The sequence below is a fragment of the Vombatus ursinus genome, unplaced genomic scaffold (assembly GCF_900497805.2).
Source record: "Vombatus ursinus unplaced genomic scaffold, bare-nosed wombat genome assembly UNPS02015411.1, whole genome shotgun sequence".
NCBI lineage: Eukaryota > Metazoa > Chordata > Mammalia > Diprotodontia > Vombatidae > Vombatus > Vombatus ursinus.
Genome location: NW_020955189.1, coordinates 1963751 through 1977428, shown reverse-complemented (window position 1 = coordinate 1977428; position 13678 = coordinate 1963751). Strand labels below are relative to the sequence as shown.

The 13678-nt window shown below is 54.2% G+C and overlaps 2 protein-coding genes across 2 annotated transcripts in view; both read left to right on the top strand.

Annotated features, from left to right (window-relative positions):
• Positions 1–2490: 2490 nt before the first annotated feature.
• On the top strand, positions 2491–10015 carry SLC7A4 (solute carrier family 7 member 4). The gene is made up of 4 exons (XM_027847514.1): positions 2491–3503; positions 5350–5996; positions 7995–8103; positions 9366–10015. The coding sequence occupies exons 1-4, from the start codon at positions 2522–2524 to the stop codon at positions 9563–9565; spliced, it is 1938 nt and encodes a 645-aa protein (XP_027703315.1). The 5' UTR covers positions 2491–2521; the 3' UTR covers positions 9566–10015.
• A 3503-nt stretch (positions 10016–13518) lies between these two features.
• The window catches only part of PPIL2 (peptidylprolyl isomerase like 2), a 31646-nt gene continuing 31486 nt past the window's right edge, over positions 13519–13678 (top strand). Inside the window, exon 1 of the mRNA XM_027847476.1 lies at positions 13519–13614. Coding sequence (XP_027703277.1) covers positions 13583–13614 — 32 coding nt within the window. The 5' untranslated portion in view covers positions 13519–13582. The remainder of the gene's footprint in view (positions 13615–13678) is intronic.

The following is a 13678-nucleotide window of genomic DNA, read 5'->3' as shown; positions in this document are numbered from 1 at the left end:
TCAGTCGGGCTCCGGCTGTGTGAGGAGAGATGTTGTGGGGGGTTTGGCCACTGACTGGATCTGTGGGGTGAGATGGAGAGGCGCTGAATAGAGTGTCTAGCTCACAAACCTGGAGACAGAAGGACGGTCAGACCTTTGACAGATGCTATGAAGTTTGGAAGAGGGGCCGGTTTGGTGGGAAAGAGAATGACTGTTTTGGACTTGACTTGAGGTAGGTCCTGGACATCCAGTCTGAAAAGCCACGTAGGCAGTTGGGATGAGAGACTGGGGCTGGATGTAAGTTCATGGGAGGTCACAGAGAGCAAATGTGGACAGAAGAGGAGAAAGCCTGGGACCAACGTTTGGGGAGGGGGCAGGACGATGGGGGGATGGGCAGAGGAGACTGAGGAGTGAGGGAAGTGAAGAGACACTGGAGACAGTGGGGGTGGGAAGACCCAGGAAGGAGAGGGTGAGCAGTAGTGTCGAGCAGCCGAGATGTCCGGGAGAATCACGGCAGGAAAAGATCTGATTCAGCCACGAAGAGATTCTTGGGAACTCAGAGGGAGCAGGTTCAGGTGGGTGGTGGGGCTGGAGGCCGGAGTGCAAAGGGTTGGGGAGAGAGTACAAGGAGGTAGCACCTAAAGACCACTCTTCCATGGAGCTTGGCTGAGGAGGAGGAGAGAGGTAGGACAACAGCTTGGGAAAAGAGCGGGGTGCAGTGAAGGCTCCCCAAGACTTGCTGAGCACTTTACAAATAGTATCTTATTTGATCCTGTCAATAACCCCGTGAGGCAGCTGCTATGATTATCTCCATCTTACAGATGAGGAAACTGAGGCAGGCAGGGGTTAAGTGACCTGCCCAGATTCACTCTGCTAGTAGTGTCTGAGGCTGCATTTGAACTCATGTCTTCCCGACTTCAGTCCTGCACCCTATACATTGTGCCCCCTAGCTGCTACTCTGTTGATATCTGTCTGTCTGTCTGCCTGTCCAGCTATCTATTTTCTCTTTCTCTCTGTGTATGTCTATTTGTCTGTCTACGTCTGTCTGTCTATCCATGACTCTATTCCTGTCTGTTTCTACATATATATTTCTATCTATATTTATGTATCTTTGTCTGTCTGTTTATATCTACCTGTCTGTCTATATCTGTCTGTCTAATTAATCTATATCTGTCTATAGCTATCTATCTCTGTCTCTCCATCTATTTATGCCTATCTATCTCTTTCTATCTCTAGTCTAGAGCTGTCTCTCTCCTTCCCCCTCCCCCTTCCTCCCTCCCTCCTCCCCCTTGCCCCTCTTTCTCCCTCCCTTCCTTTCTCTCTCCCCTCCCCCTCTCCCTGCTCCCTCCCCTCTTCCTCCCTTCCTCCCTTTCCCCCTCTCTCCCTCCTTCCCTTTCTCCTTCCCTCCTCCCTCCCTTTCTCTTCCCTCCCTTTCTTTCTGTCTCTCTCTTTCTTCCTCTCTCCCCATCCTGTAGAACAGGGATCTCCCTGGCTCTGCTTGTCCCAGGGGCTATGCAATGGGTGCAGTGAGTGGGAGTTGCAGAAGCAGGTTTCATCCCAATAGATTTTCAAAAATCAAAGGCGAGCAGCCCTACAGGAGGTAGTGCGTGGTGGGCAAGGGGAGGCTGAGAGCCTCACGAGGGGGAGTTACCTGGAGAAGTGGGATAAAGGCTGCCATCAGAGAAATGTCTGACCAAATCAAGAGGCAGGCCTCAGGTAGGGGAGACCAGGGACACACACACACACACACACACACACACACACACACACACACACACACACCAGGTGTGGCAGGTGAGGCCGAGGATGGGCAGTCATGGCTGGCTTGGGGTCTGCAGCCTTAGAAGGCTTGCATCTCCTGATCCACGAGGGTGGATTCACAGAAGTAACGACCTGGGATGAAAAACTTTCCATCAGTCAGAGGTGTCCAAGCAAAGATTGGGCTGCTCCAGGCAGTGTGAACTCCTTATCACGCAAGAGTTCAAGAGAGGGCTGAATGATGCCTTACCTGCCGTGTTGTAGAAGAGTTTCCTCTTCTGGGGAAGTGAGGTGAGAGGACGTTTGAAGCTTCTCCCAATGCTGAAATTCTGGGGGAGGATAGAATGGGATTGAGCTAGTTTAGGGACAGGAGAGCGCATTACGCTAGCCTGGGGATGGGACCTGTCGTCAGAGGAGAGAGGAGACTGGGATTTCCCAACCTCCCCAGTGCTGGAACCTTCCTTGAGATGACCTCGGCTTTACACTACACGTCTCTTGGATGTTCTTAATTATTTGCATGATTATTAATGATTTTTCTTTTCTTTGTATTCCTAGAACTTAACTCAGTGCCTGGTGAACAGTAAGCCTTAATAAATATTTGAGGTCTCACTGATTGACTGACTTGCAAAGGGAAGGATAGGCTGGGTTCAATGGCGGGCGGGGAGGGCCCACGTCTGGCGCTCAGACACTCTGTTTCTTCTGCCCTGACCAGACAGGTGCTGGCTCTGTGCCCCTCCTCCACCTCCTCCTTGCCCAGGCCCTTGGGCCCTGCCACTCCCTCAGCATGGCGTGGGGGCTGCCCAGTGCCGCCAGCCTGGCCCGGCTCTGCCAGAAGCTCAACCGGCTGAAGCCACTGGAAGACACCATGATGGAGACGTCCCTGAGGCGCTGCCTGTCTACGATGGACCTGGCGCTGCTGGGCATTGGCGGCATGGTGGGCTCGGGCCTCTACGTGCTCACGGGCACAGTGGCTAAAGAACTGGCAGGCCCGGCGGTGCTCATCTCCTTTGCCGTGGCTGCCGTGGCCTCGCTGCTGGCGGCCCTGTGCTACGCGGAGTTTGGGGCACGCGTGCCACGCACGGGCTCAGCCTACATGTTCACGTACGTGTCCATGGGCGAGGTCTGGGCCTTCCTCATTGGCTGGAACGTGCTACTGGAGTACATGATTGGGGGTGCCGCCGTGGCCCGCGCCTGGAGCGGCTACCTGGATTCCATCTTCAGCCACCACATCCGAAATTTTACAGAGAGTCACGTGGGCGTGTGGCAGGTGCCCTTCCTCGCCCGCTACCCAGACTTCCTGGCCGCGGGCATCCTGCTGATCGCCGCTGCCTTTGTTTCCTGTGGGGCCCGTGTCTCCTCCTGGCTCAACCACATCTTCTCTGCCCTCAGCCTGGGCGTCATCGTCTTCATCGTCATCCTGGGTTTCGTGCTGGCCCAGCCCAGGAACTGGAGCACACAGGAGGGCGGCTTTGTCCCTTTTGGTTTCTCGGGCATCCTGGCGGGCACGGCCACCTGCTTCTACGCCTTTGTGGGCTTTGACGTCATCGCCGCCTCCAGTGAAGAGGCCAGAAACCCCAAGCGGGCAGTGCCCATGGCCATCGCCATCTCCCTGAGCCTGGTGGCCGGCGCCTACATCCTGGTGTCCATGGTCCTGACTCTGATGGTGCCCTGGCACAGCCTGGACCCCGAGTCGGCGCTGGCTGATGCCTTCTACCGCCGTGGCTACGGCTGGGCGGGCTTCATTGTGGCTGTGGGATCCATCTGCGGTGAGTGGCAAGAGGGAGGAGGGGTGCCGTCTAGCCCTGGGTCTTGGGCCCAACCGGCATCCTGGTTCTCTTTTCTTTTTTTTGTTTTTGTTTTTGCTTTTTGGCCAGGCAATGGGGTTAAGTGACTTGCCTAGAGTCACAACAGCTAGTAAGTGTCATGTGTCTGAGGCCAGATTTGAACTCAGGTCCTCCGACTTCAGGGCCGGTGCTCTATCCACTGTGCCCTCTAGCTGCCCCTAGCATCCTGATTCTCGTGGGGTTCCCTCAGCTCAGCCCTAGGCCCAGTGAGGCCTGTCTAAGACTCCAGGGGGGCTCACTAGCCTTGTCATGGTTTTTTTCAGTGAGGTTCACTTCTCTTCCCTCCTCCGTGGTCAAGCAGGAATAGTCCTGGCCTGGCCACAACGAGGCCTTCTAGGGCAGTCTGACCGCAGGGCCGGGTAAGAGGTAAACCATGCCACGATAACCACCAAATGGATGACCTGAAATGTAAAAGGTCAGGTCACAAAGGAGGCTGCCAAGGGCACATTTGATAGAGCTCTGGGTCTGGAGTCATGAAGACCTTAGTTCAAATCCTGCCTCAACCATTTGCTAGTTGTATGACCCTGGGCAAGTCACTTAACCTTTCCAGGCCTCAGTTGCTTCATCTGTCAAATAGAATTCTAATAGTCCCTATCTCCCATGGTCATTGTGAGGATAAAATGACACAACACGTGCAAAGCATTTTGGAAAATGTAAAGCTTTACAGAAATGTTAGCTAGATGATAACGATGATGATAAAAATCAGAAATCAGAAGGAGACAGCTGTCACAACTGTGAATTAATCAAAGAAGGGAGAGTGGCAATTTTATAGACAATTTCAATTACACAAAAGTAAAAGGCCTTTTATATGAGTAACCTCAATAAAGCTACAATAAAAAGAATGCCTATAGAGTGGGAAAAAACAACCTGGGCCTCAAATATATTTAATAAAAGTCTGCTTTGCAAAGTGTATTGGGAATTTGACACAGATATTTAAGAACCCTTTTCCAGTGGGTAAGAGGGCAAAGGACAAGAGCTGATATGAAGAGAGAGAGGGGGAGAGAGAGAGAGAGAGACAGAGACAGAGAGAGAGAGAAAGAGACAGAGACAGAGAGAGAGAGACAGAGAGAGACAGAGAGAGAGACAGAGAGAGAGGTGGGGGAGGGGGAGGAAACAGAGAGGCAGAGAGAGAGAGAAGCAACCAAACAACGAAATGAGGAGTGGGCTGTGAGGGGTGGGAAGTGTGAGGCAGTTCACAGGCCTCTTCAAAGACTGTCACAGGGTCATGGGGCTTAGAGAACACCCAGTCCAACCCCGTCATTGGACACATGGGATGCCAAGGCCCAGACAGGTTGAGTGAGGGCTCCTGCCTGTCACTTTCCTATCGAGGGCTCTCCCTGACTGTACCTTAGACAGCTAGCTGGGTGTCCCAGTAGATGACGTATTGGAGTCAGGAAGACCTGACCTCTGAACTAGCCTCGGGCAATTAACTAGGTGTGTGGCCTTGGGCAAGTCATCTACCTCTGTCAGCCTCAGTTTCCCCCTCTGTAAAATGGGGATGATAATCACACTTATCTTAAAGAGTTCTTGTGACGACCTATTGAGATAATGTGTGTGTGTGTGTGTGTGTGTGTGTGTGTGTGTGTGTGTGTTACTATTATTACTAGCCTACAGCGGTCAGGTGGGGACTGGGGGAGGAGCAGCAGCTCTCCAGGGACTCAGACGCCGGTGGCCCCGCCCCAGCCCAGCTGGGCATAGTCGCCCTGACTGCCCCCTCCCCTTCCCCACCCCTGCTCTGAGCTGACCCGGTTCTGGGCCTCTCCCACAGCCATGAACACTGTTCTGCTCAGCAACCTCTTCTCCCTGCCAAGAATCGTCTACGCCATGGCCGCTGACGGACTCTTCTTCCAGGTGTTTGCCCGCGTGCACCCCAAGACCCAGGTGCCGGTCGTGGCCATCGTGGTGTTTGGAAGCCTCATGGCGGTGCTGGCACTGATCCTAGACCTAGAGGCCCTGGTCCAGTTCTTGTCTATCGGGACGCTGCTGGCCTACACCTTCGTGGCGGCCAGCATCATCATCCTCCGCTTCCAGAGAGCCCCGGCCTCTGGCTCCCCACCTGCCCTAGCCAGCCCAGGCCCCCCCTCCAAACAGTATGAGTCCTTCTCCGACCGGCTGCAGCTGGTGGGGAACACCCAGGCCGAGGCCCCCGAGCCAGGCCAGCTCAAGCTAGCCTGGCAGCCCTACCTGCCCTTTCTGAGTGCCCACTGTGGCTCAGGGGCTTCTGTCACCTGGGCCCTGGGGGGCCTCATGGTGTCTGCCATCGGGTTCAGCTGTGTGCTTATCTTTGGGGATTCCCCCTTGCACCTGCCCCGCTGGTGCTCCGCCTTCCTGCTGGTCCTCTGCAGCCTGGCCTTCCTCTTCAGCCTCCTTCTCCTTGGTGCCCACCAGCAGCAGCCAAGCCAGGACACTTTCCAGGTGACCTTCCTCCTCCCACTGCCTCAGCCCTTTTTCCCTCCCTTCTAATTTTCCTCCTTCCAAGAATCATAGTCCCTGCCCTCAAGGAGCTTCCAGTCTAGTAGGGGAGGCAATATGTCAGTGACTAGATACAAACGCAGTGGTTTGAAGGCAATCTGAAATGGAACAGGTATTGGCAGCTAGGGGGCCTGGGGAAGGCCTGCTGTAGAAGGTGGGATTTCAGCTGAGTCTTGAAGGAAGTCAGCAATGAAGGTCAGTCACTCAGTCAGCAAGTAAGCTTTTATTAAGCATTTATGTGCCATATACTAGGCATACAGAAAAAGGGCAAAAACAAGGTCCTTGCTTGCCCTCAAGGAGCTCACAGTTAATGGGGGAGACAACATGCAGAGAACCAGGTACCAACAAGCTGTATGCAGGATAAACTAAAGATAATCGCAGAGGGAAGGCTCCAGCGTTAAAAGAGGTTGGGGAAGGCTTCCTGTAAAAGATAGGATTTTAGCTTGGACTAAAAGGAAGCCAGGGAGGTCAGAAGTCAGAGCAGAGGAGGGAGAGTGTCTCAGGCATGGGGAATGGTCAGAGAGACTGCCCAGAGCAGAGAGAGTCTTGTTTGTGGAACAACCAAGAGGCTGGTATCACCAGAGCAAAGAGAACGTGTTGGGGGGGGGGGAGTAAAGTATAAGAAAACTGGTAAGGCAAGAGGGTTCAAGGTTATGGAGGGCTTTGAATACCAAACAGAGCATTTTATATTTAAACCTGGAAGTGATAGGGAGTCACTGGAGTTTATTAAGTAGGGGCTGACATGATTGGACCTGCACTTCAGGAAAATCACTTTGGTAGTTGAGTGGAGGATAGATTGGAGGGGGAGAGACCCAAGGTAGGCATGTCTCCCCTTTCCCATCCCCCACCCCCAACAGCTATTGCTATAGTCCAGATGTGAGGTGATGAGGGTCTGCCCCAGGGTGGGGGCAGTGTCTTAGGAGATCAGAGAGTTATATATGCAAGAGGTGTTGCAAAGGTGGTATGGACAAGATGTGTTGCAGAGGTGAAATGGACAGATGTTGCAAAGGTGAAATGGACAAGAGGTGTTGCAAAGGTGACATGGACAGATGTTACAAAGGTGAAATGGACAAGAAATGCTGCAGGGGTGAAATCAAGGAGACTGTTGCAAAGGTGAAATGGACAAGAGATGCTGCAGAGGTGAAATGGACAGGCCCTGGCACCAGCTTGGAGGTGTGTGGGGTGGGTGTGAGAGATAGTGAGCAGTACAAGATGACCCCTAGCTTGGGAACCTGAGGGACTGGGAGAAGGGCAGTGTCCTTGACCGTAGTAGGGAAGGGGAAGGGAGGAGTTTAGGGAAAAGATGAAGAGTTTGGTTCATTTAGCCCAGGGCTTGTCTGATAGTGCTTCCTGTATAGTTTTTCATTCTTTCTTTCCCAAGGAGCACTCACACACTTATGCACACTGTCCCAGTGCTTAATACAATGTCTAATACATAGTAGGCACTTAATATCTGCTAGTTGACTGACTAACCGACTGCCTCAGCTGACGTTCTGACTCCTCCTCCACTTGGGTGCAATCCTCCTCACACTCACCTCTGGGATCCCTAGAATCCCCTCTAGGACATACCTGCCCACTCCCACACCTACCAAGTCACCTCCTGGCACCTGCGGGTTCTCAGCTTAGCTGTTCCAGCTTCTGTTTGATTGTATATTTCTAAATAAAATTGGTTTCAGAGCCAATGATGACTCTCCTCATCCTTGGTATAGACTGAAGGGGTTGTTTTCAGATGGGGGAAGAAAGTGGGAATGAGGAGCCGGTGCAGGTGAAGGAGAGAGACCTTGGTTAAGCTGATAACAACCCTGGTAGCCCTGTGTCCACATCTGAGCGGCTCTTTGGAGGTGGGGGGCTGAACAGATCACACCCCCACCTACCCAGTTCTCCTCTCCCACTCTCTCCCCACTACCCCATACTTTAGCCTTGCCTTGTTGTGTCTCCTAGATCCCTTGGGTGCCCCTGACTCCAGCCCTGAGCATCCTTCTGAACATCTGTCTCATGCTAAAACTGAGCTACATGACCTGGCTTCGCTTCGCTATCTGGCTGCTGGCAGGTGAGTCTCCCAGTGAGCTCCAGCTTCTCATTCTGAGGGGCTGATAAGGTCTCTCCAGGCCTGGGAACCATTGTCATCTCCACACACCACTGCCCTTCAATGCAGCAGACATCCACTGTGGGCCAGGTGCTTTGTGAGGCAATGGAGATGCAAAGACAAAACTGAAATGTCCCTGGCCCTCGAGGGGCTTCCAGTCTACATTCTGTCCCTGCCCTGAGGAGCAGGCCTTATTCCTTTCAAATGAACTGTCACCATTTCACTATCTGGTTGGGGCTCACTTTGAGGGCTCAGGTTGGGGAGGGAGAAGGGAGCAAGGAGTAGAAGCCTTCAATAAACCTTCCAGGTCTATCTGGTCTGGTCTGGCTGGACCCTCCCCTCCTGACCCCAGGCTCTCTGGCAGAATCAGAGGCTCTCAGTTACCTGGGACCTTAAAGGAGAGAGAGTATCGAGACCTGGGTGGGGCGGTGGGAGGGGGCATCTGACCAGGTTGTTTGTGGTAGTCTGGCGACCTCTTCTCACAGTAATTTTTTAAAATGCAAAAAATAAATTCAAAGGAAATTACAAAGGAAACAAAAATTACAAAAAAAATTACAAAAGGATTACAAAGGAAACCCATAATATTGAAATAGTTGTCAAAATATTTTTTAAAACAAGTTCTTAATCCTAGTTAAAGATCCCTGTTTTACCCCAGCATCTCTGACCAGGAAGGGGTCATCTGACCTCTGCGGGAAGGCCCAAAGTCACAGGTATGTTGTGATCTCTGGGGCAGCCCCATTCTCTTTTGGACAGCATTCATGTTAGGCAGTGTCTCCTTAGGTGAAGCCCTGTAACTCTTTTATCACTGGAGGGTTCTGCCCTCTAGAACTAAACAGAACAGACTGAACACCTCTTTCCCGTGACAGCCCTATCAGATTGTTGAACACTTGTATTTCTGTTTGATGTCAGGAAAACCTTGCTAACAATTACAATGGGCTGCCTCAAAAGGTGGTGAGTTCTCCATGCCTGGAGGTGTTCAGGCAGAGGCTGGGTGACCACTTGGGCTCTTTCCTGGATCACAGTGTTTGGACCAGAAGCCTCTGACTCCTCTGCCAGCTTGGACACTTTGGGGGCTCCATGCCTCTCGAGCCTTCTCTCCTCCTGGTTCCTTTGATGCTTCCCGGTACACCCCACCTGCCTGGGCTCCCACCTGCCTGACCAGACTTCACCTCATCTCAAGTGGGCCCAGGCCTCCTGGGGAGCCTAACCATCCTCTCCCCCTGCAGGGCTTGGAGTCTACTTTGGCTATGGAATCAGGCACAGTAAGGAGAACGTGGAGGACCCTGCGGGTTCAGGCAGCACCCGCTACGTGGTATTCCCCAGTGGGAGCCTGGAGGAGACGGTGGAAACCGTGCAGCCCCCCGGCCAGGCCAGCTCAGGTCCTCCTCCCAGCGCCGACAGCCCCAGCCCAGGAAGCAGCGGCTGATGCCCAGCAGACTGTTCAGAACGGCCCTCACTGCCAGGGGCTGGCAGGCCTGGCCCCTCCTCTCCCAACCCTTACACCTCTCTCCCAGCATCCTTGAGGGGGAAGGAAGAATATTGTGGGGGAGAATGTCCTCAGCCACCTGCCTTCCCTGCCCTCCTCCTGTTGGCCTGACCCTAAGGCCCCTACAACCAGCCACTCTGGAAGTGGCCCATAGCTGTCTGTCTGGGGTGGGGTATGGGGGGCAGAGGACTGGGGGAAGCGCCCCCTGGGGAGCCCTTGTGCCCAATGAGTCATGCGCAAGGGCCCAGAAGGCTAGGAGAAGCTTGGAAAGGGAAGTCTGGAAAGGGTGGTGACTGATTATAAGCAATTAGGCATTTTCTTTGCTGGTGCTGTATGCCAGTGAGACAGCTGGTACCCATCATCTGGGCTAAGTGAAGAATATTAATAATGATACCAACAACCCACACTGAACTTTCTGTCTTTGTTCTCAACAGAGGGGGAGGTGAGGGCCCAGAAAAGGGAAGAGCCAACACTTAACTGCTCACGTTCCGCCCCCGAGGCCTGGGGTCTCTCTCCCCGGCTGTCTCGAGGGGTGATCTAAGCAGCCGCCTCTCAATCCGTTCATGAATAAGTGCTTACCATATCAGGTACCCTGCATCGGTCACTGGGCACACAACAATGGAATGACGTCTGTTTGCTTCTGAGGGAGCCAAGCTCTCCCTTTGTTTGCTGTGGGGATGAGTCAGAAGGGCTGCTTCCACCTGGCTCCCTTCACAGCCTTCAGAGGCAGGGCGACCTAGGCATAGCCCACAGTCAATGAGGTGAGCATTTGGACAGGGCCCCCTTTGCTCCAAGCCCTGGGCTGAGCACCAGGATACAGAGAAAGGCCAAAAAACCCAGTCCCTGCCCTCGAGGGACGCACATTCTAACAGGGTGAACAAGGTGCAGATAACTAGGGTGTGCAAGCTATATCCAGAGTAGAGGAAAGCTAAGCTGTGTGTGTGTGTGCGTGTGTGCGTGTGTGTGTGATCTATGCATGTGCATGTGCGTACATGTACATGAGTGTACATATGCATGAGTGTGCCCCAGGATCAGGAAGGCCTCCTACAGAAAGTGGGAGAAGAGCTGGGTTTGAGCCCTTGCTCCACCTTTTCCCAGCCATCAAGTTTCACATCTGGGAAGCCTCAGTTTCCTCCTCTGTGAAATGGGATAACGATTCCCCCCACCCCTCCTTTTCAGGGCTGTAGATAGTGGGGAGGTCTGGTCCTCCAGGCTCCCTTCTCATGGAGTCCGAGGCTTCTCAGATTCCCTCCCTGACCTCTCTGCCGCCCGCCGGGCTCAGGTCTCTTTGCAGGGATGCAAAGTGAATGTCTTGTGCGGCATGTCTCGCCTTAAACTCATCCCGTCTTCCTGCCCAAATCCTCCCCTCTTCCTAAGGGCCTTGGTGCCATGGAAAGCCTCCGCCTGCCTCCTAGTGCCCCAGGATCGGAGGCCAGGTGTCAGCCTCAGCGCCTCAAGCCCCTCATCCTCCGCAGCCAATCAGGAGCCGAGTTCACAACGTTTGTGGTACACAAACGGATAAGATGTGAGGGCCTCTCCTCGACGCCGCTCCGCCCTGACGCACACGGCTGCATCTCCTCCCGCCTGGGCTACAGCACCAGCTTCTGGGGGCTCTGCCTCTCGGGGCTCCCCCCCCCCCCCGTTCTCAGCTCTCAGACTGATCTTCCCAAAGCAGGTCTGCCCATGTCACCCTCGTCCGTTCAATCAGCCCCTGGCCAGCTCCCTGTCACCTCGGGGATCAAGCAGAAGATCCCGGTGCCTTCGAGGCCCCCTGAAACCTCAGCTAACAGAAGAAGCGCTTCCCAATTCCCTAGTGCTAATTCATACACATCGGCATGTCGCTTGTTGATACATAGTAGCGCGCATGGTGACTCCCCATGAGACTCTGAGCGCAGGGACTATATTTGCCTTTCTTTGTATTCCGAGAGCTTAGAGCAGAGCCTGGCACATAGTAGGAACTTAATGAATGTTCGTCGATGGTTTGACTGTGGGAGAACCAATGTCACACACACACACACACACACACACACACACACACACACACACACACACACACACACACACCCCAGAGGGAAGGATGGGGAAGAGTGACTTACTCTGGGCTGTCCAGGGCACGAAGACAAAGAGCGTTCTGCCCGCTCTCCTACCCCAGCTCTCAATGAGGCACACAGTTATTGGGAGGAGGTGACTCCCCATTTCTGTCAGAGCCCCTGCATCCTGTCCCTGCTCCCATCACAGACCACCTCTGCCTGCTTTACGGCTCCCAGAGTTAAGCACAGTCTTCTCCTTCCCTGGTTCAGGTGCCCTTTCTTTTGGGGCTCCTTGGGGCACTGTCTCACTTACTGCCCCCAGAATTCTGGCCTTTGGACCCCGCCTGGGCCAAACGGCGCGGGAAGGAAATGAGTTTTATAGGGATCCCTGGGAGTCCCTCACAATAGGGAGGCATCACAGCAGCCCCAGAACTATAGTACTAGCCTTTCTTACAAACTAGGGGTTCAACCACAGATCAGACTGGGCGCTGACCCTGACGCCAAACTCATCCCCATAATGCTGAGTTGGACCTTCACCTCCCCGGGCCTCAATGTCCTTGTCTGTAAGTTAAGGCAGCCGCTCTCAAAGCCTAGTCTGGGGGTCCCCGAGACCTTCCAGGGTCCTTCCGTGGTCAAAACTATTTTCATGTAAGATTAAGTTGTTTTCATTTCTCTTACGGTCAATAACCAACAGCTACACCCCACAAAACAAAACCTGGGCCCCAGGAGGTGGGATGCCGTAACGTGGTGAGTGTGAGGAGGCCGTGCACACAGGTAGAGCTGAGGTCAGTGTGCTTAGCAGTCGGTCACCAAGCCCAGAGAGGGCAAGTGACGTGCCCCAGGTCACCCAGACAGGAAGGCAGAGGTGAGATGTCCTCAGACGGAGTCCCTGCTTTCTCCAGCTCTCTGTTGCACAGGTGTTACTCCACACATCCGGGTCCCACGTGGCTTCCGTGATTTCCTCGGTGCTCCTTTGCCTCTGCCCTGCAGGGCTGCTTGATAAGTGGCTGATGAACTGAATCAGATTGACCTGGCAACCTTGGGGGCTGGCATGGGCCAGACTGTTTCCCCCTCTGAACCTCAGAAACCTCATTTGTCAAATGAGGGGTCTGGAGATGAGGACCTGAGTGCATTTGCCACTTTCAACCTGTGTGTCTTTGGACAAACATGCCTCAGCTTCCCCATCTGTAAAAATGAGGGGATCGAATGAGATGAGTTATGCAAGGGAGAGTGCTAGATTTGGAGCCAGAGGGCCCGGGTTGGAATCCCTGCATTTGCCACTTACTACCTGTGTGTCCTTGGACAAGCGTGCCTCAGTTTCCCCATCTGTAAAAATGAGGGGATCGAATGAGATGAGTTATGCACTGGAGAGTGCTAGATTTGGAGCCAGAGGGTCTGGGTTGGAATCCCTACATTTGCCACTTTCAACCTGTGTGTCTTTGGACAAGCATGCCTCAGTTTCCCCATCTGTAAAAATGAGGGGATCGAACGAGATGGGCCCCAACGTGCAGGTCCCTATAGCCCTATGGGCTCTAAGGTCCTTCCCCGGGAGAATCTCCAGATCGCAAGGGCGAGTTTCGGGGGTCCCATGCTCCTCTGTCACTCTAGGGGTGCTCTGAACTCTGACTCTTCATACGGGACCTCGCCTCTCTGACGTCACAGGCCACGGAGCTCCAGCCTCTGAGCCCGAGCCTTTCCCCGCGCATGCTCCGTGACGGCGCGCCGTTCCCGCGGGCCGCTGGACTACATTTCCCGGCACGCCACGGGCTTCCGGAGGACTCGCCGGAAGTTCCGGGTGCATCCCGGAAGTGGGGCTGCGCGGGCCGTCGCGGCTGTTCGGGAAGGCCGAGCGCGGGAGCCGCTGAGGGAGGCGCGCTGGGAGCCTGGGCTCGGGGCGGACCGTGGCCGCAACCCCGCCGCCGCCGCCATGGGAAAGCGGCAGCACCAGAAGGATAAGATGTGAGGGCCTGCCCGCGATCTCCACGCGCTCCTCGGGGCTCCGGAGGGGGGGGCGGGGCAGGGC